The sequence below is a fragment of the Pipistrellus hanaki genome (genome assembly GCF_964339955.1).
Source record: "Pipistrellus hanaki genome assembly, chromosome: 9".
NCBI classification, from domain to species: Eukaryota; Metazoa; Chordata; class Mammalia; order Chiroptera; family Vespertilionidae; genus Pipistrellus; species Pipistrellus hanaki.
The window spans coordinates 27,401,271-27,426,833 of NC_140511.1; the positions used below are offsets into that span (position 1 = coordinate 27,401,271).

Sequence of the window (25,563 nt, forward strand, 5' to 3'; positions counted from 1 at the left end):
GTTGCAATTCACAAGGGAAATATTCATCTGAGCAGATCTGGTTGGAGGAAGTCATGGAAAAGATTCAGCAAGTTGCTCCTAAAAAGGTATCTACTATTCAAAATGTATAATCCTTGATGCTCTGCTGCTCAATTATATTTTTCTTCAAGCGTTTTCTTATTAAATTAGATTTTATCTGTGACTCCTTTTTGGCTCAGTGTTAAACTAATTAAGGATAATAATAATGATTTATTAAAAAGTCCACAATTTCTAAATGTGCCATATTTAAACTAGTGTTGTGAGCATGGCCTGGAAGAACTACACAGCTAATGCATTTACATGATTTATATTTAAAAGCATATTCTGCCCTGGCCAGTGTGGGTCAGAAGTTACAGCATCAGTTCGTGGGTTAAGGGTGCATACCTGGGTTGCAGGTTCTATCCCAGCCCCAGTTGGGGCATGTGCAGGGGCAACCAATTGATGTGTCTCTCTCACATGGATGTTTCTCTCTCTTCCTCCCTTCCTCCCTCCCTCCTTCCCTCCCTCCCTCTTCTTCTCTCTCCTTCCCTTCCCTTTCCCCCCTCTCTTCCACTCTTTCTAAAAGCCAATGGAAAAATATCCTCAGATGAGGATTAACAAAAAAGTAAAATAAATAAAAACATATTCCATTTTCCATGACAACAATGGTCTTTGACCTCTCTCATTTCATGTTTTTCTTAAATACTTTTTCTGGCAATTTCAGGAATGTATCATATCCTTCACTAGATGGTTATCATGTGGAAATAGACATTGCTTAAATTCTACCTCTGTACTTCCAATGTGTTATTTTCTAAGCCTCTTATCTCAATTTCCTTTTTCTTCTTCAAAAATTTAAGATTCTATAGTTTTAATCCATTTCTTTATTCTTGAAATGGCAAAACCTCTACACACTAGCATTAGACCAGTTGAAGTAATGAGGTGTCTGAATAATAGTATTTTGTATGCGCACTTATTTTAAATTCATGTATGTTCAAAAATAGTAGTTAGGCTAACAAAGAATTTATACAGAACTGGCTTTAATCATATTTTATGGTTAGTATACTGATTTTCAGGCTGCTTTAGATGCTTCCGAGGGTTCTTATTTTTTATGCTATTATGTTATTTAGAAAATGTTATGGGTAGTGGAAAACAAATTAGTCTTAAAAGTTACCCTAAATTCTGAGTTCTTATTAAATCTGGGTTTATGACACTTTCTTGAAAAGAGAGAAACTTTAATAACTATAAGCACAGGCCAAGTAAATATGGAATCACAGAAATTACCATGATAGACTTCTTTATTAGCTGTCCCGGAGCAGAATAAAGCTAAACACCTCCCTTTTCTCCTTGCAGTTAAGTTTTTGCACAAATTCCAAGAATTTCACTGAGACCTGAGAAAGATCTGCAGACCGGTGGTCCATCCATCAGCCCAGCCTCCAGAGGAGAGGGGCTGCCGGCCTAGCATGCACTGGGCAGAGCTAGTGCAGGCCTGCTGTTCTGCCACCGTGAGTGTTTTTCTTAAGTCCTTTTTCTGAGCGTAAATTAGCAGGGACCTTCACAGTCAGTGGAGCAAGGAAGCTCCCAAAGCTCCAGCTATTTAGAAATAACTTACCTTAATATCAGTAACTTCACTTTTCTAGAAAGGAAAAGAAACTATTTTAATATTATCCAAATACCACATGTTTTAAAAGACATAAAAATGATGATGTACATATTTCTTTTGTCTGATGTAAAATTTCAGCACCAATGATTTAATTATGCATTTACTTGTTCATTCCAATTATTTCAGAAGATAGTAACTAATAATCTAATAGTGGAATGAATTTAACACATAACAGATAGGAGTTTTCTTCATGACATCTTTAAATTGAGTGCTAAATAAGTGATATAATAGATTGTAAACTCTTCAAGAGCAAATAATTCTACTAAACTCTTTTTAAAAAATTTAATAGATACTTGAGATTTTTCTATTTGGGGAGTGGCCTGACTATTTCAATTATCAAAGCCAATTCTAAATCTTCGCATAAAAGAATAGAGAGCAGGTATAAAATAAGCCTCTTTTATGAATTATAGTTATACATAAAGTATGTACAACTAAATAAGTATCACACTGAGGGCCATACATAAATGGTATTTCATTTTATGATACCCAATTAACCAATCTTTAAACTAATTTATAATGTTATATGTATGTACTAAGTGCTATAGAGGTAATTAAATATGAAAAAGATCATCCATTCATGGAGAATACAATAAAAAATTGAGTAGTTTAAACTAACATGTATGAAAAAATAGTGAATAATATCAAATATTATTGTGAGTTAAATTACGTTGCACTGAGTAGGAACTCAAATGCTTTTTAATCAAGGAATAGCAACAACTATTTGTACTGAGATCATGCAGGAAGTGAGATAAAATGAGGCTTTTTTTAAATCTCTTTAATGATATTAGCAATGGTTTCCATGGTAATTTATTCATGCTTCTTAGATTACAGGTGAGATTCATAAATCCACAAATATTTATTGAGCCCTACGCTATTTCAAACCCTGTATGAAGAAAAAGTATTAAATATAACCGACTTCATTTCTAAGCATCCTATGGTGGAAAAGACAAAAATACATATAAATACAAAAAATGTTTAAAAAGACAATTCAAAATATTTTACAGCTAAGAGTGCTAAAGCAAGTCAAAGAAAGGAGAAATAAATGGAGCCTAGACTGGTAGGAGAAAAATACATGGAAGAGTTAAAATTTAATCTAGGTTTATAAATACAACAGCTATTATTATACATTAAAATACTAATAAAAGAAATAATCCCAGTGTGTGTCAGATTTAAGAAAACAGAGGGAGAGACCTAAATTGTACAAGCTGAGGAATAAGAAAGGAACATAAACACAGAATGTAGAAGAGATGAAAAGAATTGTAGGATATTATAACCTTTGATAACAAAAGAACAAATTGGAATGGATAAAAATTTCCTGGAAAAATACAAATTACAAAACAAACAAATAAACAAAAATAAATAAAAAAACCTAAAGAGAAGGGAAAATTGAATATAGCAAGTATCTTAAAAGAGAATGGAAAAGTAATTGAAGATTTACTGCATTGAAACTTCAATGTCCAGATGGTTTCACAGCTAAACTCTTTCTAACTTTTTAAGAATTATATTTCTAATATTACTTAAACCCTTTTAGTCCACTCATAAAGATGGAAAGCTCCCAATTTATATTATAAAGCCCACATAAACAACTTGTTAAAACAAGTAGGAAAAAAATAGAAATATATAAAAATATCATTTACACATATAGATCTTAATTTCCAAATAAAATATTACCACATAGAATTCAGTAATACATCAAAATTGTTCAAGTATAGCTTTTAAGGGTTGTAATTTAACAAGCCCTAGTACCTCTTTTTTGGAAATAGGATTTTTACAGAGCTAATCAAGTGAAAATGATGTCATTAGGATAAGCCCTAATCCAAAATGACAGGTGTTCTATAAAGAAGGAAAAATTGGATACAGAGAAAGACATGCTAGGAGGGAAGATACAAAGACATGGAAACAGGACAGCCATGTGAAGACAGCAGACTGGAGAGATGCATCTGTAAGCCAAGGATTGCCAAGGATTGTTGGAAAATCACTAGAAGCTCTAGCCAGGCCAGCAAAACCCTCCCCTCCAGGTTTCAGAGGAGCATGGCCCAGTGGACACCTTTGGATTTCTAGTTTCCAGAACTATACAATAAGTTTGAAGCATCCAGTTTGTGGTACTTCGTTATGGCAGCCCTAGCCACTGAACCCAATGATCAACAATGTTTATTCCAGGAATGCAGAGGTGGATCAATATTGGGAAATATCTGCCAGCCATAGTCTGTGACATATCAACAAGTTAATGAACAAAAACCACATCTATACTAATAATAGAGGAATATGCAAATTGTCCAGGATGCCATCACAGTAACAGTAATGACCAGCAGGCTGCCTGGGGTGATAAGACCAGCAGGGGGGACAGTTGGGGGTGATCAGGCTAGCAGGGGCGGGGACAGTTAGGGGTGATTAGGCAGGCAGGCAGGTGAGCAGTTAGGAGCCAGCGGTCCTGGATTGTGAGAGGGATGTCTGACTGCCGGATTATGGATTGTGAGAGGGATGTCCGACTGCCAGTTTTTGGATTTATAAACCTGATGGATAGGGCCTAAACTGGCAGTCGGACATCCCCCAAGGGGTCCTGGTTTGGAGAGGTTGCAGGCTGGGTTGAGGGGACCCCGCCCCCATGCACAAATTTCGTGCACCAGGCCTCTAGTGATATCATATATACTGAAGAGGCATTTAATAAAAACTAGCAACAAGTCTTAACTCTAAGTTAAGGATAAAGATAGAAAGATATAAGAACCATAAATCAAGAACAAATATTATCTTGAACAATAAAACACTAAAACAATTTCATCTAAAATCAGGAATTAGACTAATTTGTCAGTAATCACTATTATTATTATTTTTAAAATATATATTTTTATTGATTTCAGAGAGGAAGGGAGAGGGGGAGAGAGAGAGAGAGAGAGAGAAATATTAATGATGAGAATCATTGATTGGTTGCCTCCTGCACACTCCACACTGGGGATCAAGCTCACAACCTAGGCATGTACCCTGATTGGGAATCAAAGGTCAATGCCCAACCGCTGAGCCATGCCATCTGGGCAGTATTCACTATTATTTAATATTAATTTGCAATATGACAAAAACAACTGATGCAAACAAAAGAAAAGAGATAAAGCTTTTGTTGATACAATTGTTTATATAAATAAAAAAGCTTACAAATCTCAAGAAAAATACCTACTAGAACTAACAGATAATTTGGCTTTTTATTTTCTTCTTTATTAGCAATAAATTCTTATGTGTGGAAAAAAAAATGTTGCACTTACAACAGTGACAAGATCTATAAAATACTGAGAAATAAATTTAAAATAAAGGCACAGAACCTATACAAAGAAAACTATAACATCTTATTGAAGCGCATAAAATTATAAATGAAAAAATAAAAAGCCATGTCATATTCTTGGATTGGAAAATATACTATCATAAAAATACCAGTTCTTTTGACATTAATACATAAACTTAATTCCAAACGGAATCCAATAAAAAATTACCAGGAGAAACTAGATAAATTGAACTTCACATTGATATAAAAGTTTAAATTGGGTTTCTGTTTTCTATCACATGCAAAATTACAATTCAAATGAATTAAAGACTTAGATGAAAAATATACTGTGTAGTCATTGGAAGAACCTTGTTATTCAAGGAAGGAAATTCAAAAGTTATAAACAAAAAGATAGACATGTGTGACAAATAAAGGTTTAAAACCTTTTGTATGGCAAAAGGATTTGTAAATAAACTTACAAAAATACATTTAGAAAAGTGCTACTATAAACTGACAAGAAAAAGACAACCCCAACAGAAAAGTGAGCAAAGACTATAGTTAATTTACAGTACATTGCCAAAAAAATGTAAAAAATATGCACACTGTAGTTAGGGAAATGCAAATTAAAGTTCTATTGAGAAATCACTTTACACCAATCAAACAGACAAAAATTTAAAAGAACTATAACATATACTGTTGGCAAGGATGAAAGAAAAAGGTAAAAATATGATTTGACAACAAATGTTTTTTAAAAAACATATTTTTATTTATTTCAGAGAGGAATGAAGAGGGAGAGAAAGATAGAAACATTAATGATGAGAGCAAATCATTGATTGGTTGCCTTCTGCACGCCCCCACCTAGGGACTGAGCCTACAACCCGGAGATGTGCCCTGACCAGAATGGAACCATAACCTTGGTTCAACCTTGGTGACTCTCCACTGAGTCACGCCAGCTGGGCAACAAAATGTTTTAAAATTAAAACATACACATCCTTTGAATCAGCAATTCTATTTTTATGGAGTTATTTCAGAATATACGCATAAGGATATTTTTACAGTATTGTTTGTTTGTGCAAAAACCCAGAAACAGAGTTGAATTAATTATGAATGAATTCTGAAAAATAGTTGAATAAATGTTGATACATTCCCATCATGTGACATTATTGAGCTGTTATATAGAATGACACAAATCTAAACCAGTAAGGATTTGCAAAGGATATTATTGTTGAGTGAACAAAAACAAGACACAGAAAAGTATGTATAATGTAATCCATTTTTAAAAAAAGGTTAAAAATCCTAAATAGGTATATGTATATATGTTTACATATGTATGTATATTTACACAAATGTGAATTCATATATACATAAAAGTACAAAATAATACCTACTGAATAGTTAACATGTGTTATCTGGTAGATGGGAATTGAGGTGATATAGAGACATGGAAGGAGAAAGGGAGAAGCAAGAAAAAAGACTGCACTAAAATCATGAGTATATAAGTTATGATTCACTTTATTATTGATAAAATTATATATTTTACAAATAAGTATGTTTTTTTTTTCCTGAGAAATTAGGAAAAATCAAAAGATGTTTTTCTACTGACTTGTAGAGATGTTTATATGTAGTCAAAAGGCAGATTATGCATAGTATACATTTATTTCTGTAAAAGAACGCTCGACTCATGCCCTGTACATGTGTGCATGAGCAGAGAAAACAGAATTTTACACTGGATCTCTCAGGAGTCCAAACTAGGACTGGGGATAGAAGTAGGAATAATTAACCTCTTCTTTATACATCTTTGTTTTATTTCATTTTAAAAAACCAAACACAAATAAATAAACAAAGCTAAATGCCTACAGGTCTCAGGGAAGCAGGCTCAGTGGGGGCTATGAAGACATTTTTTAAAAGAACACAAACCATTTTGTGAAAGAAAAAAAGTGACACCCATGGGGGCAGGATACAGTTTAACTTGTGTGTCCAGTGTTTAGAAATAAAAGCCTTGGGTATCAGGAAGATTTTATGTAACAGCTAGGGAAACCAAATACACTTTACTTTTTATCCATCTATAGTACTCTAATCACAGAACCCATAAGTGGGCCCAAAGAGGGGGAGGAATGCTTCCAGAAAGCATCTACTCTTTGATGCTAGAATACGGACTATTTGTTTTGAGAACAAGTATATACTGCTGCAGAAATGCAGCACCAGGGCTTCAGAAGGAGCCGTGGGCAATGCCTAGTCCAACTCCCTCATTTCACAACTGGGGAAACGGAGGCCAGGTTAAGCAATTACCATACTCCTCTCTTATCTTCCCCCTGCCCTGAATAGTAGAAAAATATTTTACTTCAGAATTTTCCTTTAGAGCAAATTAGTGGCAAACAAGTAACAATGGTACTTCATTAGTTCAATAAATAAGCGCTATCCTATTTACATATAAAACCCAACCCTCAACTGTTATATCAAACAGTTGAATTGAAAGGCACAGAGACTATTGAAGTTGCCTTATGTAAACCTGTGGAGCCACCGGTTACAATCACAAGGTCAATTCTCAATCATTCACTTACTCATCCTTTTTATGCAACCAACATTCCCTGAACACTGACTGTCCTCCTGCTGCTGTGAAGTGATGGTGATACAAACGTTGATAAGACATGGTCCTTATTCATGGTCTCTATTCACCATTCAGTGGGGAAGTGAGAAACTACAAAACAAGTCAGACCAAAACACAACCCAATTTTGGATGGAAATTCATTCTGACTGGAATTTCAGGGGTGGGAAAGGAGGGGGAAGGGTTTCAAGGGGGAGGTTGACGCTTGAGTCAGGCCATGTAGGATATGAGATTTCAGAGGCAATAGCAAGACAAAAAGCAAGGAAGTTTGAGGAAATGATCAGAATTGAGCCCAATCCAGGACAAGAATAAGGGAGAAACCAGACATTTAACTATTTTAGCCTGAAGATAAAAGTAAGTTTAATCAGTGTGCAAGATATTGGCTACCCCGCAGGAAGTGCTCAGCAAGTAATGTGAGTAAACCCTGACCAATCAAGTCGTGTCTGTTCAATTTACTGAATGATTTCATCATATTACCATGTACCGTCCAGGGTCTAAATCTCCCATCATTCCTTTTAGATGTGTGTTTTCAGTCCTGACAGCTTTATATTTCATATCTGAGACCTGAAAGGAGATTAGTAGGGAAAAGTGAATATAAACTTCATAATGAAAGCTCATGATGCTATTACAATTAATGTTACATTGTTAATATGAATATTTCCTAAGTGGAATGAAGGGAACACTTCTTTGGCACAATGATCATAAATCAGGAATTCTCATTTGGTTCTCCTGCATTTGGTAGGCCCCACTTTACACTCCTTTTCTGACCTGTGCTAAGCTAAAATTAGATAACTCACAATAACGATTCGTTTACATGTTTTTTTCAAGTCTCAAATTCCTTTTCTCACGGGTATTTTCTATTGTAAGCAAATTACCACCTGAAAAAATCACAATTTTAAAAACATGTTTGAATAACTGTCCATTAACCATCTTTACTACCTGATTAATTTTTACAATATGCAAATATGACTTTCATGGTTAATTTTGTTCATTCTGATATTTTTGCAAACTTTCCTATTTTTTGGGGGTGGCTACTTCATTTTGTCTTCTAATTTAATTTTTCCAGATTTCTTTCTACTTGACAATACTTAGAACGTAATATTTACCCTCTTATTTATCTAGGATTCATTTCTATATAAAACAATTCAACATTTTGTAATTCATAAATTACAAAATATATTCCCCTTGACTAAGCCTTAAAACAATATAAGAATATAATGGTAAAAGTAAAAACTCATAATTCAGTGACCCAGATCACTGCTAACATGTGTAAAATATCCCAGGTACAACAAATGCTACCATCTCATCCATGCTATTTTCCTGCGTATTGTACATATTAATCGGCTTAAGGGTTATAATTGAGCAGAGGCTGAATCTCTTCTTGTTTTTATAATACACAGGTTTAAATAGCCTTGCTATTTCTGAAGTGACCCTTAAATGCCTTGAAAGTTATTGAATGGGACTCTCAAATCCTGTAGACTTGGGGGAGAAAAAAGGTAGATAAATCCTATGCTTGGAATAGCAGGCTATCAGTTTGATGATGAATAAGGGGTTAAGGGAATTTCAAAATAAATAAGAAAGAAGGGAAGGAGGGAGGGAAAGAGAGAGGAAGGAAAGATTTGGAAGTTACTTGCAGAGTTGTAACAGCAGAATTTTATAATTGCTGTTTTTTAGCCATGAACCATGCTGTACATTTGAGTAAATGTAAACTAGTTTTCATGTTTCAACATCCATTTTTTTAAACCTTAAAAGAAATTATATAAAATGGGGGTGAGAAGTATCCAGGAAATACTGGAATAGAGGCTTTTTAAAAGGATAAAAATGTTAATGGAAGAAAACTATAGAAAACAAATTCAGAAAATCTTTGACTAAAGCATATTGTGGGGGGTGATCAAACTATGGGTCACAGAAAATTTTAGGATGAGATTTAATGAAATTATCTTGCACTGTCGCTTATTCCCTAGTCCTTTTATGATGGCACTTCGCATGATCTCACAAAGGTTTTATATGACAAAGCATTTCTGTGATGCTAGTCTCAGAGATAATACCGAGATGCAATGCTTCTCTCCTAAGGAGGGCAGCTACCTGCACTGAATAAAGAACGGCCTGGGCGGGGCTGTCCTCCGCTCCCATACCTGTTGTTTTGCTAACATTTTTTCCTTGATTTCTAACTCCACCTTCAGCTGCCTCTCCAGAAGGGCAGCCTTTCTCATGATAGTTGCTATAGTGATCTCCTTCTGATGAAGCTCCTCCGTTAGGTCAGAGATTTCGTTCCTCATTCTTTCCTGCTCACAGCTGTGGTGCTCTTCCTCCTGGTAGAGCTGGCTCCTTATCTGCAGCAGAGAGAGCCCAGGGAGCATTCACAAGTCCTGTTATTTATGAAGCAGCTGAAGGCTTGTACTGGTCGCATTCATTCTTCTTACCTGACCTTAAAACAGAGGCAGGCCCTCCCACCCCCATTTTCTAATCAATGCTAAATTAAAAACAGATACTCACAATAATGATTCATTTACTTTTTTCTTTCCAATTTCAAATGTTCATTTCTGACTTCTATTTTCTATTGTACATAAATCATCACCTGCTGCTGACATTACTTTGATAGGAAGGGGAAGAAAGTATTACCAGACATTTTCCTCCAGCTTTCATAGGTATACAAAAAAACTGTGCATAATTAATGTGCACAGTTTTGTGAGTTTGGACCCACACTCATGCTACCATCACCACAATCAAGGTAATAATCATATCCATTTCCTTGTGTCCCTTAGTTATTTAACGTGTGTGTGTGTGTGTGTGTGTGTGTGTGTGTGTGTGTGGTAAGAGCACTTAATATGAGATCTATCTTCTTAAATGTTTACCTGCACAACACCTCACTGCTAACTATAGGCACTGTGCTGTGCAGTGCATTCTGGGACTTAACTCATCTTGTAAAACTTAATTATATGCCCACTGAGCAACCACCCCAGAGAGCTGTGGTGAAAGAGTCCTGAACCTATGATCCAGAGCAAGCATTTTTTAGGGAGAAAAATTGGCTGAGAGAGGGTAAGTGATTTGCTCAAAGTCATAAAGCTACTAGCTGACAGAGCCAGGACTGCAACCTAGGACTGCTGGCTTTAAATTCAGTACTTTTTTTCTTTTTTACTAAATTGTGCTGAACTTTTTGTGACTAAATCCTATGTTTTTCAGAATCATGTTATAATAAATTTCAAATTTAATGTATTCATGAAAAACATATCACCTCCTTCCGTAGCCTGTGGAATCTTAGCTCAGGACTGCCTTGGACTCCTCCTGCTCTCATCCTCCCCAATGCATTCAAGTAGCAAATTCTGCCTCTTCTGCTTCACTCTTTCTTATATCTCACCCCTCTTCTACCTAGTCTAGCCTCTTACTGTCTTTCTGTGTATCATTCACTGGCTCTTAATTCTTGGGGCTTGGAGATAAAGTTCACAGTCACTAATCTCAAAAATCACAGTCCTTTGGGAGAAACAGAAAAATCAACAAGTTAAAACACAGTGTCCCAATAGGAATCATCAGCAGTCTGTGGCAGAGGCAGAATGTGGTGGAGGGGTTCCAACCCAGCCTGGGATGCCAGGGCAAGGTTCCCAGAGGAGGGCCATCAGACTGATAGTGAAGGGTAAATGGAATCCAGAGGGAAGACAGAGATGGAGAGGGCTCCAGGCAGAGAACCAGCCCAGGCACAGGGGTGAGTGCACACTCAGAACCGAAAGGGGCACACAGTGGCTGGGACTGGGTGTGCTGTGAGAAGTCAGGCTGCAGGGTCCTGCAGAGGTCGTCCACAGAGACATGTGTGAATTTACCCCAAGGCACTGCCCTTACAGTGGATATTTTTTCATTTAGTCTGTGAACATTTCAGGATATCTCTGTGAAAGAACAAGGGCATCCCCCTATCGCCCTCTCTTTTTAAAACATAGCCAGACTACCTCTAGAAAGTCCTAAATATACTAACGATTCTTCAATATCCTCAACTATCCAGGAAGTATTCAAATTTAAAATTGTATCAGAAGTGTAATGCATTTTTTAAAATTTACTTAATTGAAATGAAAATATGAGCCGCACCTTATGACTAGGTCTTCTCTCTTTTTTTAAATATATTTTATTGAATTTTTTTTTTTTTTTTTTTTTTTTTTTTTACAGAGAGGAAGAGAGAGGGACAGAGAGTTAGAAACATCAATCAGCTGCCACCTGCACACCCCCTACCGGGGATGTGCCAGCAACCAAGATACATGCCCTTGACTGGAATTGAACCTGGGACCCTTCAGTCCACAGGCCGACACTCTATCCACTGAGCCAAACCAGTTAGGGCTAGATCCTCTATTTTTAAAGCTTCTCTTTGTGTATGTGTCTGTGTGTGTTCTAAGTGCTCTACATACATCATCTCACTTAATCCCCACACATGTCTCTATTTGGCAGATTAGAAGTATAAATTCACATAACTGCTCGCAGTCACATTCTGGTGACAGGCAGTCTGATTCCAGGACCGACACTGTGCTGTGGACCCTCTGGGAGCGGAGCCCTCGAGGGTGGCTCACACACAGGGAGCTGGAGTGGGCCAGCCCCAGCTATGCTACCAACCCTCATCTGATTCCATTCTTATCACTGACGCTTTCAGAATTTTAGAGTTGTACATGATCTTAGAAATCACATGATCCAACCCCATCATTTAATAGATAGAAAAAGAAAAAAAAAGAAGAAAAAAAAAGACTCAGAGGGCAAGGAACAGACTGAGCCTAAGTTATCCTAGGAGCAAAAGAGATGAGGAAAGGGGACAATGTTACAAGTCTCTTTACATCTCCAATCTTCTCTCTCCAGGCTTTTCCTTATAATTTTTTTTTTTTTAACTAGGTTGTTCTGTAGTTGGTCCCAGTTTGAGTTTTGCTGTTTGCATCCCTGTGGTGTAGTTTTTTTTTTTTTAATGTTGGAAAATGAATATGCTATAATGAAAATGGAGTAAACTGTTCTTCCCATTTAGTTATTAAAACAACACACTGTACTGCAAAACTTCCTTCTAAATGAGATTAACTTGCCTAGCTATAAATAATTTTTGGCTTTATTAAAAATGTCAATTTTATCACAAATAAATGACTGAAGCTAGTTGTATGTTAAAAAGTGAAGACAGATGATATATGGCACTTGTTGGTTTTATTACCAGAGAATGAAAATGCTCTGCACAAATACTTCCTGGAAGCTATAGCTATTTACACACAACTCCTTTGCTACCTTTTCTGCAGGGCAGTGCATGATCTACAGGCCTCCCAGAGCCACTGAAGAGATTTGTGTCTTGTATTCTCTCCTTCCATAGCAAAACAGTGTAACATCAGTATATTCCTCCGATTACTCAAAGTTTTAGTACTCTTTCTAGATCTATGAGGTTAACAACAGTATAACTACACTTTAGGTGGCTTTAATCAACATTTTAACATAATGTATCCACTGGAGGCACCAGAAAGAACAGTGTTTTAAAGTTATAGTTTTATATGCTAGTAAAACCAGTTTTATGGGAATATGTGAAAAATACAAGGAAAATGGCCATTAATTCACATCACCTTTCCTACACATCATAATTGCCTCACAGTCACTCTCTGGGAGACAGGATTTATCTTTCACATCATCGTTATCTTTCATATTATCTTTCACATTTCCTACAGAAAGAAGCAGAATAGCTACCCTGTTTCCCCGAAAATAAGACAGTGTCTTATATTAATTTTTGCTCCCAAAGATGCGCTAGGTCTTATTTTCAGGGATGTCTTATTTTTCCATGAAGAAGAATATGGTACACATTTATTGTTAAATGAAAATAAAGGAAATTTATTATCTGTATACGGTACGGTAGTTGTCAACACAAACCAGACAAACTGTGAATCCTACAGTATCAAGAATTTACTCATTTATTCAATGACAATCATGTCATCATCTTCTGGAACATCATCATAACAATCCAATTCTTGAATTTCCTGGTGAATTTCTTGTGACTCCATTTCTTTCAGAATCAGTGGACCAAATCTCTCATGTTTAGCCTAGAGGGCCTTATTTTCGGGGGATGCCTTATATTTCACTCAGAAGGAAACCTGTAAGTAGGTCTTATTTTCGTAGGATGTCTTATTTTCGGGGAACACGGTAGTAGTCCTACTAGATGCTCAGTGAATGTTCATTAAATTTATACAAACAATAATTGAAGTTATGACCCCATACAATTTTGGGAGATCTGAGCCTTAATATTAATGAATTCATTCTCGAATAGTTACTTTCACTTATTGTGTGTCTGGCACTGTACTGGTAATTCAAAACTACACCCAGGTTTTTCCTACTTTTAGCATTTGTTTAGATTATGCCACATTGGATATTCTGTGTGATCGTCAAACCTAAAGATCCAGAGAAGTGAGTAGTAGTTGTGATAAACCCATGGAAGAGAACCACCACTGGATTTTCCTAGAGGGAGAAGAGAGTATACTTTTTGTAGGAGTGCAGAACCACAGTGCCCAGGTCTTACTCATCCTTGTATTTCTAGCTCCTGGGAGAGCGCTTGGCACATGGTAGGTGCTCAGTGACAAAAACGTGGGCATAACCTATACCAACAGCAACCAATGTCTGCCAGGCGCTTCCTCTGAGCGTGGCAGGCCCTGTTCTAAGCACTTCACATGTATTGTTATTTTATGGATTCTAACTTAGAGGAAGACTATGAACTCTGAGCCAGATCACCTGGATTCTTATCTGGCCTCTGCCAGATTAGTTGTATAATATTGGGAAAAATTACCTAGCCTTAGCCTCCTCAAATATTAACAAAGAATAATAGTAGTACCTACCTTATAAGATGGTTGTGAGGAATAAATGAATTAGGATTTGTTAAGGCTTTAGAACAGCTCCTGGCCATGGTAAGTGCTATTTAAGTAGCTCGTTTGAGCCTCATCACAGCCTTAGGAGTTATGTACTAATGATCCCCATCCCCATCCTAGAAATGGGGACCCTGAGCAACTTGCATACACAACCCCAAACTTGCGCACTAACATGTGGCTGATGCCCATCTGTGATCTCATACTTCTTGCTATACGCTCTCTCTCATGGAGGTACAAGCCCTCCACGTTTCACAGGCAGTCTGCCGTGGCAGAGTGATGTCCTAGTGTCTGTGGTTTTTATAGCAGCACACAGAAGAATGTCAGTTTTAGTAGCTTGGAGAAGAATATAGAAGGAAAAGGAAGGGAATGAGAAGGAAGGCTTCTTCCCCCCCCCAGGGAAAGGCTGCCTGGAAGAATGGAGCTCCTTACTTTCCATACCTTAGTCAGTTCTTTCTCATGATTTGGTTGATCTGGGTTCAGAGAAAATAGTTCTTTCCTTTTCCTTTCTGGTTCTTTAATAGAAGGTGAATAAGATGATTCAAGTCTACAAATCCAAAGAAGTAAAAATTAAGCTAACTTGATCAATTGTATTATAGTGTTAATTTATAATAGACTATCACAGATAGATTATTAGTTTATTGGAAACATTTCAAGGTACAGAAATGGTAAGTTACAATACATTCAGCTCTCATAAGTATTTACATATTTAACTGAGTGTGAATGTTTTTAGCTGGGGAAAAAAAAACAGCTAGCAATTAATATGCAATTTTAATTATGCATTAAAAATTGGCAGAATACTTGGTTTGCATATGGAGGTAAGATTTTTGGATGAGAAAAAAAACCTGTCTTCTATAATAAAATAGCTTGGGAACCATCAGAAAAGGAAACACACCCGAGTTGTTTCTACAGCATGGAAAGAAACTATGTCAGCAGGAATCTGAGGGAGAAACCGCTCCATAAAAGTGTTCCAAAATGATTGCATCTGACAGGCTACTCAGAGAGAGCTCAACTACATCTATTCTTTGGCTGTTCAATTTATAAAATGGAATTGCAACCACATATGGATATAGAGAGCAAAAGCAAGAATTAGTATAAAAAAGTACCATTTCCACAGAAAGGTTAGAATAGTATAAGCAGGTAATGTGTACATCAGGGAAGTCGGTAAAATAAAATCATTAAAGCAGAAAAAATAAAGATAACTAGGCAAGGAAAGCAGTGTGTGTTCTATTGTATTTCCTGACTAATCTGGTCGAGTCCAGGGTTCTGAGAAATGTACTCACTTGTACAATTTTAGATTTCCAAAGAACTTTGTAAAAGGGTCCATAGATAAAAAACTCAAGTCACATAACCAAAACAAAATCTGAGAAAAATAACTAATGAAGAAATTAAAAATAAAGAAATATTTTAAAAGGTGCATATTTATAGTGATATCCTTGAGATACATGTGCCTAGACTTGGATGTATGTTTTTAAAATCAAATATACAGAGTGTCCAAAAATGTATACACATTTAACACTGATAGCTCAATTTGTTTCTTCCTTTCCAGATTTAACCTATTGGAATTAATAATTATTCAAAGTATATATATAGTGTTGGGGAAAATCCTGTATATGTTGAGTATAGAAAACAGAATATGGAGTATATTTGCTGCTATAATGTCCTCTAGGAAAAAAACATTGTCAGCATTTTTGTGTATATATATATATATATATATATATATATATATATATATATATATATTACTATGCATGTGTATACACACATACACATTTTCCATACAATTAGAATGTACTTTAGATATTATTTTTCAGTCTTCTTTTACTAGTATTTTTCACTCAGTAAATGTATTGGGAGCATTTTACCCAGTATTCTCCTAAAATGCTATTTCAAGATCAATCTTAACATTTTCTTATTTGCTATGATTTTCAAATTTGAAAATGAATTTTCCTTTTTTCATTTCTTCCTAAGCAACTTCAGGGGATGGAATGCTAAACTGAATGGTAAAATCCTCATGATGATCTTGTAAATTTGAGTGAATAGAACAAATATCAAAGTTCAATGTGGATAAGTTCATAGAAGAGAACAATAGTTATGCTAATGTAAATGGTAATATAAATACATAAGGGAACTATTATTTATCACATAGGAAAGGAGTGTTGGAAATATTTTTAATAACTCTCAGAACGTATCAGCCCAAGGTGCTTCAACAACTGAAAAAAAGGAAAAGCTAACAAAATCTTAGCATCATTGAGAAAAGTTCTGATCATGAATAAAAACATTACAATGCTACTTCTCTAAAACTATTGTATGTCTGCTCTCAGGGGCTGCTACACTTTAACACAACTATAAAGAAGAAACAGAGTCCAAATAAAAGAAAACAAAATAATATAAAGGCAGTACCACATTCAAATGAGAACAAATTAGGATTAGGAACTTTCAATGGGAAAAATGAAGGCTGAGAAGACTATGCTAAAAGTCTAAAATAAAATAGAAGCTGTGAAAGTTAAATAACTGTTCATCAACTCTCAGAATACTAGAACTGAGTAATATGATCCAAATGAGAAAGATGTAGTTTGGAGACCAAAATAAATACCAACATAAATAGAGGATGGCAGCCAGGCATAACAAAAGAGTTGTATTGGCCAAACATGTGAATAATTGCAAGATTTTAGCTTAAATCATGAGCTGAAGGAAAGTTGGCTCTGCTTTAGCGCTGGCCTGTAAGATAGCTCCACTTCACAAAAACACGAGATGTGGTTGAGCAGTTTGCTGTTTTGGGAAATTTATGTTTTTAGGCATATACATTCCTTGTGTGAAGACATTTCTCACCAATTCACTACACTGGAACAGTGCCTTGCACATTATATATTTCCAATAGATTTATTAATGATTGGTGATGATGATACATAGCTTGTATACAGAGCACTCAATAATGCTAACTGCCTAATAGGAGGCATTCTACCATCCTTGGTGAGACATACAATAGGTCACTTTTAAGAATCTTAACTTGCCATTTTTGTAAAGGGTAGACCTCAGGCAGGCAAGTACCACAACTTTGAAGAAATAAATGTTACCTTTAAAACAATGTAGTCATCTTTCAATAAAATATCCCTCACCATTTGGCTATTCAGTTTTTAAAATACTATCATTAGTCTGGCAATAGCCTTCAGAATTGAGAAGGATTCAAATTCTAATAAGAATTAGAACATCAATGAGTGGTGGGAACCATCACACTGTCTATTCACAAGCATAAATATTTAATAATCTCCAACAGTCCATTTTCTTTGTGGTTATGGAATATGCAATATCTGTCTGATTTTAAAAAGAGGAAAAATATTTCTAACAAAACCCTTAAATGGAACTGATAAGGTGATGAGTGTGGAGGCAAAATTAAATACAATATTTACCGGTGAAAAAGTTAACAAGTTTATAGGCAAACTAGAGGTATTTTGAAAATATGAAATAAATCTTATTTATACATAATTAAATATCAGCTTTATAGTATTGTTTTAATAACATCCTGAAGAATAAAAGTTCTAAGAAAATTTCTGACTCAGTATAACACATACATATCCATAAACCAGAACATGATATATTTTTCTATGTAATATATTAATCTTGAAGATAAAATAACCATTAATTTTATTGTTAATATCTAATAATTAACAGCATGTTAATACAAAACAAAGAGACTTTTAATTCTAGTTTCAAATATAAAATTCTTAAAAAGCCAAACAGTATATTTTGAGCAGTTTCTCTCAGGCTGCTGAATATAAAGTATTACCTTTTGTTATTTTCTTGAGCATTTTGGCACTCTCCTATTTTTAATAATTCTCTGTGCAACTGCAGTCGTTCCATTTCTATAATTCTCAAGAGATCATCACGTGACTGTAACTCACTTTTCACCTCTGAGAGTCCTGCTTCCATTGCCTCAATAAAAAAAATTAAACATGTTCAGTGATCATATTTGGATGTCATGATGTATAATGATGAACACAGTTTAAAATGTTTAACATGTATGAACCAGCCTAATTTCAAATGAACTGATTGACAGTCCTTTGCTGGCTCTGTCTCAGAGAATTCATTCCTTAATTCATTTTTTTTCAACTAATAATTACTGAGCTCTATTATGCACTCAACACTGAGGATACAGACAGAGAATCTGTCCTCAATGAGCTGACAACCCAGTGATAATGACAAAGAATAATAAAATAATCACACAAATATGGGCACACTGGACCTTACTTTGAAAGAGGAAAATATAAAAAGTATGAGTAAAATATCAATGCATAAAATGTGGATAAAGGCAAATAATTCCCAACTTAAACTTGATAATAGCCGAGAAAAATATAATTTTAAAGCTGGCCAACAAAGTAAATTACAAATCATGGTTCCACTACTGCCCAATGGTAGCCTTACTTTAGCTCAGTGGTTCTCAACCTTCCTAATGCCGCGACCCTTTAATACAGTTCCTCATGTTGTGGTGACCTCCAACCATAAAATTATTTTCATTGCTACTTCATAACTATAATTTTGCTACTGTGATGAATCGTAACGTAAATATCTGTGTTTTCCGATGGTCTTAGGTGACCCCACAGGTTGAGAACTGCTGTCGTAGAGCCTAAGACCATCGGAAAACACGATATTTATATTACGATTCATAACAGTTATGAAGTAGCAACGAAAATAATTTTATCGTTGGGGATCACCACAACACGAGGAACTATATTAAAGGATTACAGCATTCAAAAGGTTGGGAACCACTACTTTAGCTGGTAACTAGAAACACCTGCAATCCTATGAGCCCAGTGTTTTATTTTGTTAGCAGGAGAGACAGGCAAGTTTAAAAGCTGTTAGGAGAGAGAAGGGGTAATAGTAATGGTGTCAGGTTCCTGAAGGTGGTTGGGATGGTTCCCAAAGCACAAGTGGACATATTGCCTAATGCAAATACCTCCACATGTCCTCTTTTGCAATAGAAAAGAAGGAAGATGGAATCTAGACAAGTTCATGCATTTGGACATGGGGAGATAAGACCGTGGCTACCAGGTACCTTCTCTTTTCCTTATGAAGAAAAAAGGAAGAAGAATTGGAGGTGGGTCTTTGGGAGTGATTTTTGAGAGTGAGAAAGGTTTGAAACTGCCTGAGTAGGGAATGGGAGAGTTGGCTAGTTGGAAAAATACAGTAGGATTCCTGGCAGCATTGAGTTCTTACGTGAGGTTTGTGACTGTGACCTGCTGAGGATTTTCTCCAGCAGTACCTGACTGTTCCCTGGGAGAGTGGAAGGGCAGAGTCCTTCCATATCATCATGTCTCTTCCACTGCATTATAAAGGGAAACAAATATTTATTAAGTGTGCCTGACTCTGTTCATTAAATCCATTGCCATTCTTATAGATGAGTAAGTTGAGGGCCAGACTTGGTCCAAAGTTATATAGCAGGGAGCAGTTAGGGGTGATCAGGTTAACAGGCAGAAGCGGTTAGGGATAATCAGGCAGGCAGGCTAGTGGTTAGGAGCCAGTGGTCCCAGATTGTGAGAGAGATGTCCGACTGCTGGTTAAGGCCTGAACCCACTGGGATCAGGCCTAAGGCAGCAGTTGGATATCCCCCGAGGGGTCCCAGATTGGAGAGGGTCAGGTCAGGTGGAGGGACATCCCCATGCATGAATTTTGTGCACCGGGCCTCTAGTCCTATATATTAAAGAGCTAATATGCAAATGGTTGTCACGCCCTTGCACCCTCCTACTCTTGTGCTGAGGTCAGGAGACCTAAGGCTGGGCTGAGGACCTGAGACTGCCCCCCCCCCCCCCCCCCCCGCAGCCTGCGGGAATTGACAGGAGTGGGGCCGGTTGGGTCTGGGTCTCAAGAGATTCCTAGGTGTGTGTGGGTGGGCAGGGACTTGACTCTGGGTCCCGCAGCACACCCCAGACTCTGACAGGAGGAAGATTTTCATATACATTTTATTAATTTTCTTTCATCTCTGAAACTTCTATTATAGAGAAAGGGAAAATAAAAATATTAAAATGTTTCCTTTAATCCCCTTTTAATGTGCATGAATTTTGTGCCCTGGGCCACTAGTAAGAATATATTCAAATAGGTGATTTAATAGTCTTATTTGGATAAAGAGCCTGTTTCAAACAGTGGGACTTTTAGATAAGTTAAAAATTTAAAAGACATAAAAGAAATGTGAAACAATAGATTAGTAACACAAATTAATCTGATGTGAATGTCATCCATTATTTTTCCCAATTGAAGACAACTATCTGGGCTCCTTGCAAAAATTTGCAAATTTGCCACCAGGGAGTGATCTAATATGAAGCTGCATGGAGAAAAGTGGGCCTGCCTCCACTTGGGCAGTGCAACACAGGGGTCTCCAACTCTAGGCCAGTGAACTGTAGTGTCACCTTGGGCTAGAGTTAACAGAAATTCTATAACATATCATAACTATGGGGTCTATTTGTTTACTGTTAATGAAAATAATACCTGTAAGTAGCACTTGGAGATATCATGAAGGGGAAAAAATGCTTGTTTATTGTGATCTAGCTCTACAAGAAGGGGGATTTATGTTAAAATTGAAATTCTTCATGATACAAATCAACAGTAATGATTTGATATATTTTTCTTATATGATTAAATATGAAAAAAATTTATTATAATTGACAACAGAATGGAAATTGACTTAAAAGAGGTCAATTGATAAAGCGAGAGTTGTTTTTTGACTTACGCAATAACTCTTTGAATTCAATGTTAATAATATCAAGTTGAACTAAGAATTAGTGAATTTATTTAACTGAGATGTAGTTTTTAAAATGGCATGCTTTTGCATAAAAGTGAAATCAGTTATTTTCAATGTGGATGCAAATATTCAGGAAAATTATTTTTGGTATTTGTTTCAGGTATTAGAACACTTTCAAGTTTGTTGGGAATAACTGGGGTAAGTAAAGCTACTTTTTTTAAACTGTGAATTTTATGAAATCTAAGTACAGATGACATATTTCAAATGAAGACTTACTATCTAAATTGAGATATGTTTTAAGTGTAAAATACTCACCAGATTTTGAAGATTTAGTATGAAGAGAAATGGGAAATAGCTCATTAACTTTTACATTGATTACATGTTGAAATGATAATACTGTAAGTATATTTTTGTTGAAGAAAATATATTACTATTATATATTAATCTCACCCATTTCTTACTAATTCTCTTAATGTATCTACTAGAAAAATGCAAATTACATTGTGGCTTGCCTTATATTTCTACTGGACAGTGTTGCTATAGTATTTGATGACACATTAACATGCAAACAAAAAGCAGTCAATATTTCTTGGCATAAATATTTGAAAAAATTCAGAACAAGTTATTTGTCATTAATCACCAATGGGAAATATTGCAAAGTTTATAAATGTGAGTGTATGCAGATAGTGATTAAATATTTTCAGTGAAACTTATATGCATACCCATACATTTCAGTGTTGTAGAAGGACAGTGAGAAGATGTGATTCATGTGAAAATTCAGGTGAACATGGCATTAAAGTGTGTTATAAACTAAAGAGAATTTTATATGCAATAAGTGACAGTAATTCAAATTGAAATTATTGTTTTTTTTTAATTCATGTGCAAGATGTGCAACACTGTCATATGACAGTTTTGCAAAAAGAAAAACTTCTTTCTAACTACAGCACTGGTTACAGTAATTACTTTTCTCTAATTATTCCCATTTTGTAAAATACACATTTTGTAAAACAAGATTAAGGCCCATCTGTTTAGTTAGAAATTTGCCTAATGGTTTGAGAGAAGCTGTGATTTTATTTATTATTATTATTTTAAAATTTATCTTTGTTGTTGAAGAGCATTACAGATGTTTTCCTCCTCCCAACGTAGCCCCCCCCCTTCCCTGCTCCCACCCCCTCTCCAGGTCTTCACCACACTTGTCTGTGCCCATGGGTTGTGCATATATGCATATATGTTCTTTGATTAACCTCTTCCCACCCAGCCTCCTTTTCCTCTAAGATTAGTCAGTGTATTTCATAGAGAAGCTATAATTTTAAACCTTAAAATCAGTTACCAAATAGCAAATAATTGATATCTTATCACTTAATATTTATTCTAAAGCAAAAGAATGAAACATAAGTAAAAATCCTATCTAATAAAAGAGTAATATGCAAGTTGACCATCACTCAAACACACAAGATGGCTGCCCCCATGTGGACACAAGATGGGCTGCCACAAGATGACCAGCAGGGAAGGGCAGATAGAAGGGACCAGGCCTGCAGGGAAGGGCAATTAGGGGTGACCAGGCCAGCAAAGGAGGGAAGTTGGGGGCAACTGGGCCTGCAGGGGAGAGCAGTTGAGGGGGGCCAGGCCTGCAGGGGAGGACAGTTAGGGGCAATCAGGCTAGCAGCAGAGCAGTTAGGCATTGATTAGGCTGGCAGGGGAGTGGTTAGGGGGTGATCAGGCTGGCAGGCAGAAGCGGATAGGGGCAATCAGGAAGGCAGGCAGGCAAGCAGTTGGGAGCCAGCAGTCTGGATTGTGAGAGGGGTCCCAGTTGGAGAGGGTGCAGGCCCAGCTGACGTACACCCCACCTCTGCACAAATTTTGTGCACCGGGCTTCTAGTTTGGAAATAAAATAGAGAAATGTCCAAATGAAAGCATTATTTTCAGCATTTTTTCTAAATGCATCAAAAATAGCATTCTCCTGGGAGTAGAGATCTTATCTTGAATTTTTAAAAACTAAATTGCTTTTCAAAAACTTTTCATTAGAATTAAATTATGTGTGTGTGTAATATATACCGTGGAATAATTTGGTTTATTTTTTAACACATACAATTCTTTTGTAAAATATAAAGTTAAAATTCTTAGTTTAAATTTAATAATGTCCCTAGATCCAAGGGTAATTAAATTATTTTTTTCATTATTAAATGTTTATAAAAATAACTGGTAACTTTCTCATAGAAATTGGTGGACAATAAATCAATAGTAACAGTCACATTAAAATTTATCATTAGCTTTGAAAAACATCACAAAGTAGAGTTAGAGAATTACTGGTGATGAATATGAGAAAACTAACATTTCAAAACTTAAAGTAAAGTTTCTCAACCCAGCACTATTTACATTTTGATCTGGGTAATTCTTTGTTGTGAGGGTTGTCTTGTGCACTGTAGGATGTTTAGCAATATCCCTAGCCTCTACTCCCTAGATGCCATTAATATCCCTTTCCCCTGTAGTGACAACCAAAATGTATCCAGGTATTACCAAGTGTCACCTGGGAGCAAAATCACCCAGGAGAGAACCACTGATTTCAAGGAAAATTATAATGATTAGACAGTTAATGCTGTTAGTTTATAAATACCAATAAAACTGTATTTCACAATTACATTGACTTCTATGAATAGCTGGGTCTTTATTTTGTTAGGATATATCCAGGGATATTTAATAAATTGTTAAGTACACATGTATACATAAGGAAAAGTCAAAGTGGGTAGCATGGACTTTCCTCAGCCCAGACAACCCACAGAGTCTTCTCAGGAATATGTGCAAGGCCCTGGAAGCTTGAATAAATCTTAGGTTGAGGAGTGAGTCATATCCTGTTCATCTTGGCTCAGGAGGGCAAGTCAATGAACCGATATTGCTAACGGCTAGGATGGCTTGGCCATCTGGTGGTCTGAGTTCTCTCACTTCCTGCTACATGTTCAGACTCTCAGGCTGCACTTGCTCTCTTCCTGTCCGATAGGTGTGCGTCGGTGTGATAAGTGTGAGAAGCACAGGTTTAAGACAGTTACCTGGGGAGAGGGTCGAGGTTATAATCTGAACTGGGAATGTTAATTCATTAATGTTTCTCAATGTACACTCTTCCTCTCTTTGTGACATACTCTCTTTTACAAGACTCTCCAATTTCCTTTCAGGAGAAGCATAAATGATGGAGTACTGAGATGTAAAAGGGTGGGGTTGCTCAAGGAGAGCATTACAGAAAGTTAGTCATGTTTTCCAGACAGGGAAACAGGCTCTTTCTAGAATATGGGGTAAGAGCAGCGACTTCTTTTTTAAAAAAATGTATCTTTATTGTTGAAAGTATTACAGATGTCTCCTTTGTTTGAGAGCAGCAATCTCTATTCTGCAAGTGAGCCAAGGCCTGAAAGCTGAACCTCGGCCTGTAAGAGGGAATGTTCTGAGATGCTGTAGTAGGTGCAAACAGGATGCTTTTGAGGGCGTTTAAGAGGAGCTATTGTTAGTGAAGAAGCTGAACCTCACTGAAGGGTGGAACCAGAATTATGAAATATGTTCCAGGCAAACAAAAGATTTCTATGGACCAGAGCCCAAAAGACTTCAAGAAGTTTGTGCAGGCTAACATGAGACATAGGGGAGAATATTCAGGAAGCACCCAGAAAAATAATCTATTGATTATGATCCTGGTGCAGACTCTTGAAGTACAGACAACTGCATAATGTAAATTTCGGAATCTCAAAGGGAAGTCAGGGGTGGAGGGGGGTTTGGGAGAGGTGGGGAGGGGGGGAGGAAGGTAATCAACGAAGTCATCTGTAAATCAGGGCCAGAGGCAGAAGCAGTTGTCCAGTACTTAGGAAAATGAGGGAAATTAGCTCTGAAAGGGAGAGACCCTTCAGAAAACTGGCAACCATGAAAATCCAACTTCAACAGGACTAGTAGGCTGATGGTGGAGCTAAACATCAGAAGCCACCTAGACCACTTACTCCTAGAGCAGGAGTAAGGGTTAATCTCATTTCCATTATAGTGAGGCCAGAGAAATCATTAGGAGTACCTTTTCTATGCCTGGAGAATGTATGGCTTCCTGGTGTTTAGTATCTGTGATTTAGCTTTGTTTGTTTGTTTCTATCTGTATTCTAATTTGTATTAGAATAACAAACCCCTCCCAAACAAAGCTGGAATTTGGGATGGGGGAGGTGGACTTCTCTTAGAAATGCCATAGAATAGAAGCCTGCAGCCTTGTGTTCTGTCGCCTTGCAAGTTGGGGAAAGGGGACATCAGAAGAGTAGATGCTAGCAGAGAAAGAAGTTAAAGGACTAACGGCATATATAATCCCCTATGTAATGGAGCAGGATTGGGGGATTGAGGGAATTAGTGGCTGGCCCAAGACTAACAAATGACCCTGGGAGTTGAAGTGGCAGGAGACCCTGAGGTGGAGTGTTTTATAGAAGTACGTGGAGTCTGCTCAGATAGTGACCTGAAAAGTAT

The 25,563-nt window shown here is 36.4% G+C and overlaps 1 protein-coding gene across 2 annotated transcripts in view; it reads right to left on the bottom strand.

Annotated features, from left to right (window-relative positions):
* DEUP1 (deuterosome assembly protein 1) overlaps positions 1 to 25,563 on the bottom strand; it is a gene marked incomplete at both ends in the record, with an annotated part of 74,992 nt that overhangs the window by 13,416 nt on the left and 36,013 nt on the right. The window contains 5 exons of one of the 2 annotated variants that reach the window (XM_084895391.1): positions 1,607 to 1,630; positions 7,990 to 8,076; positions 9,648 to 9,845; positions 14,799 to 14,904; positions 18,145 to 18,290. In XM_084895391.1, the coding sequence (XP_084751517.1) occupies positions 1,607 to 1,630; positions 7,990 to 8,076; positions 9,648 to 9,845; positions 14,799 to 14,904; positions 18,145 to 18,290 (561 nt within the window). The remainder of the gene's footprint in view (positions 1 to 1,606; positions 1,631 to 7,989; positions 8,077 to 9,647; positions 9,846 to 14,798; positions 14,905 to 18,144; positions 18,291 to 25,563) is intronic. The other variant, XM_084895392.1, reaches the window with a different exon arrangement.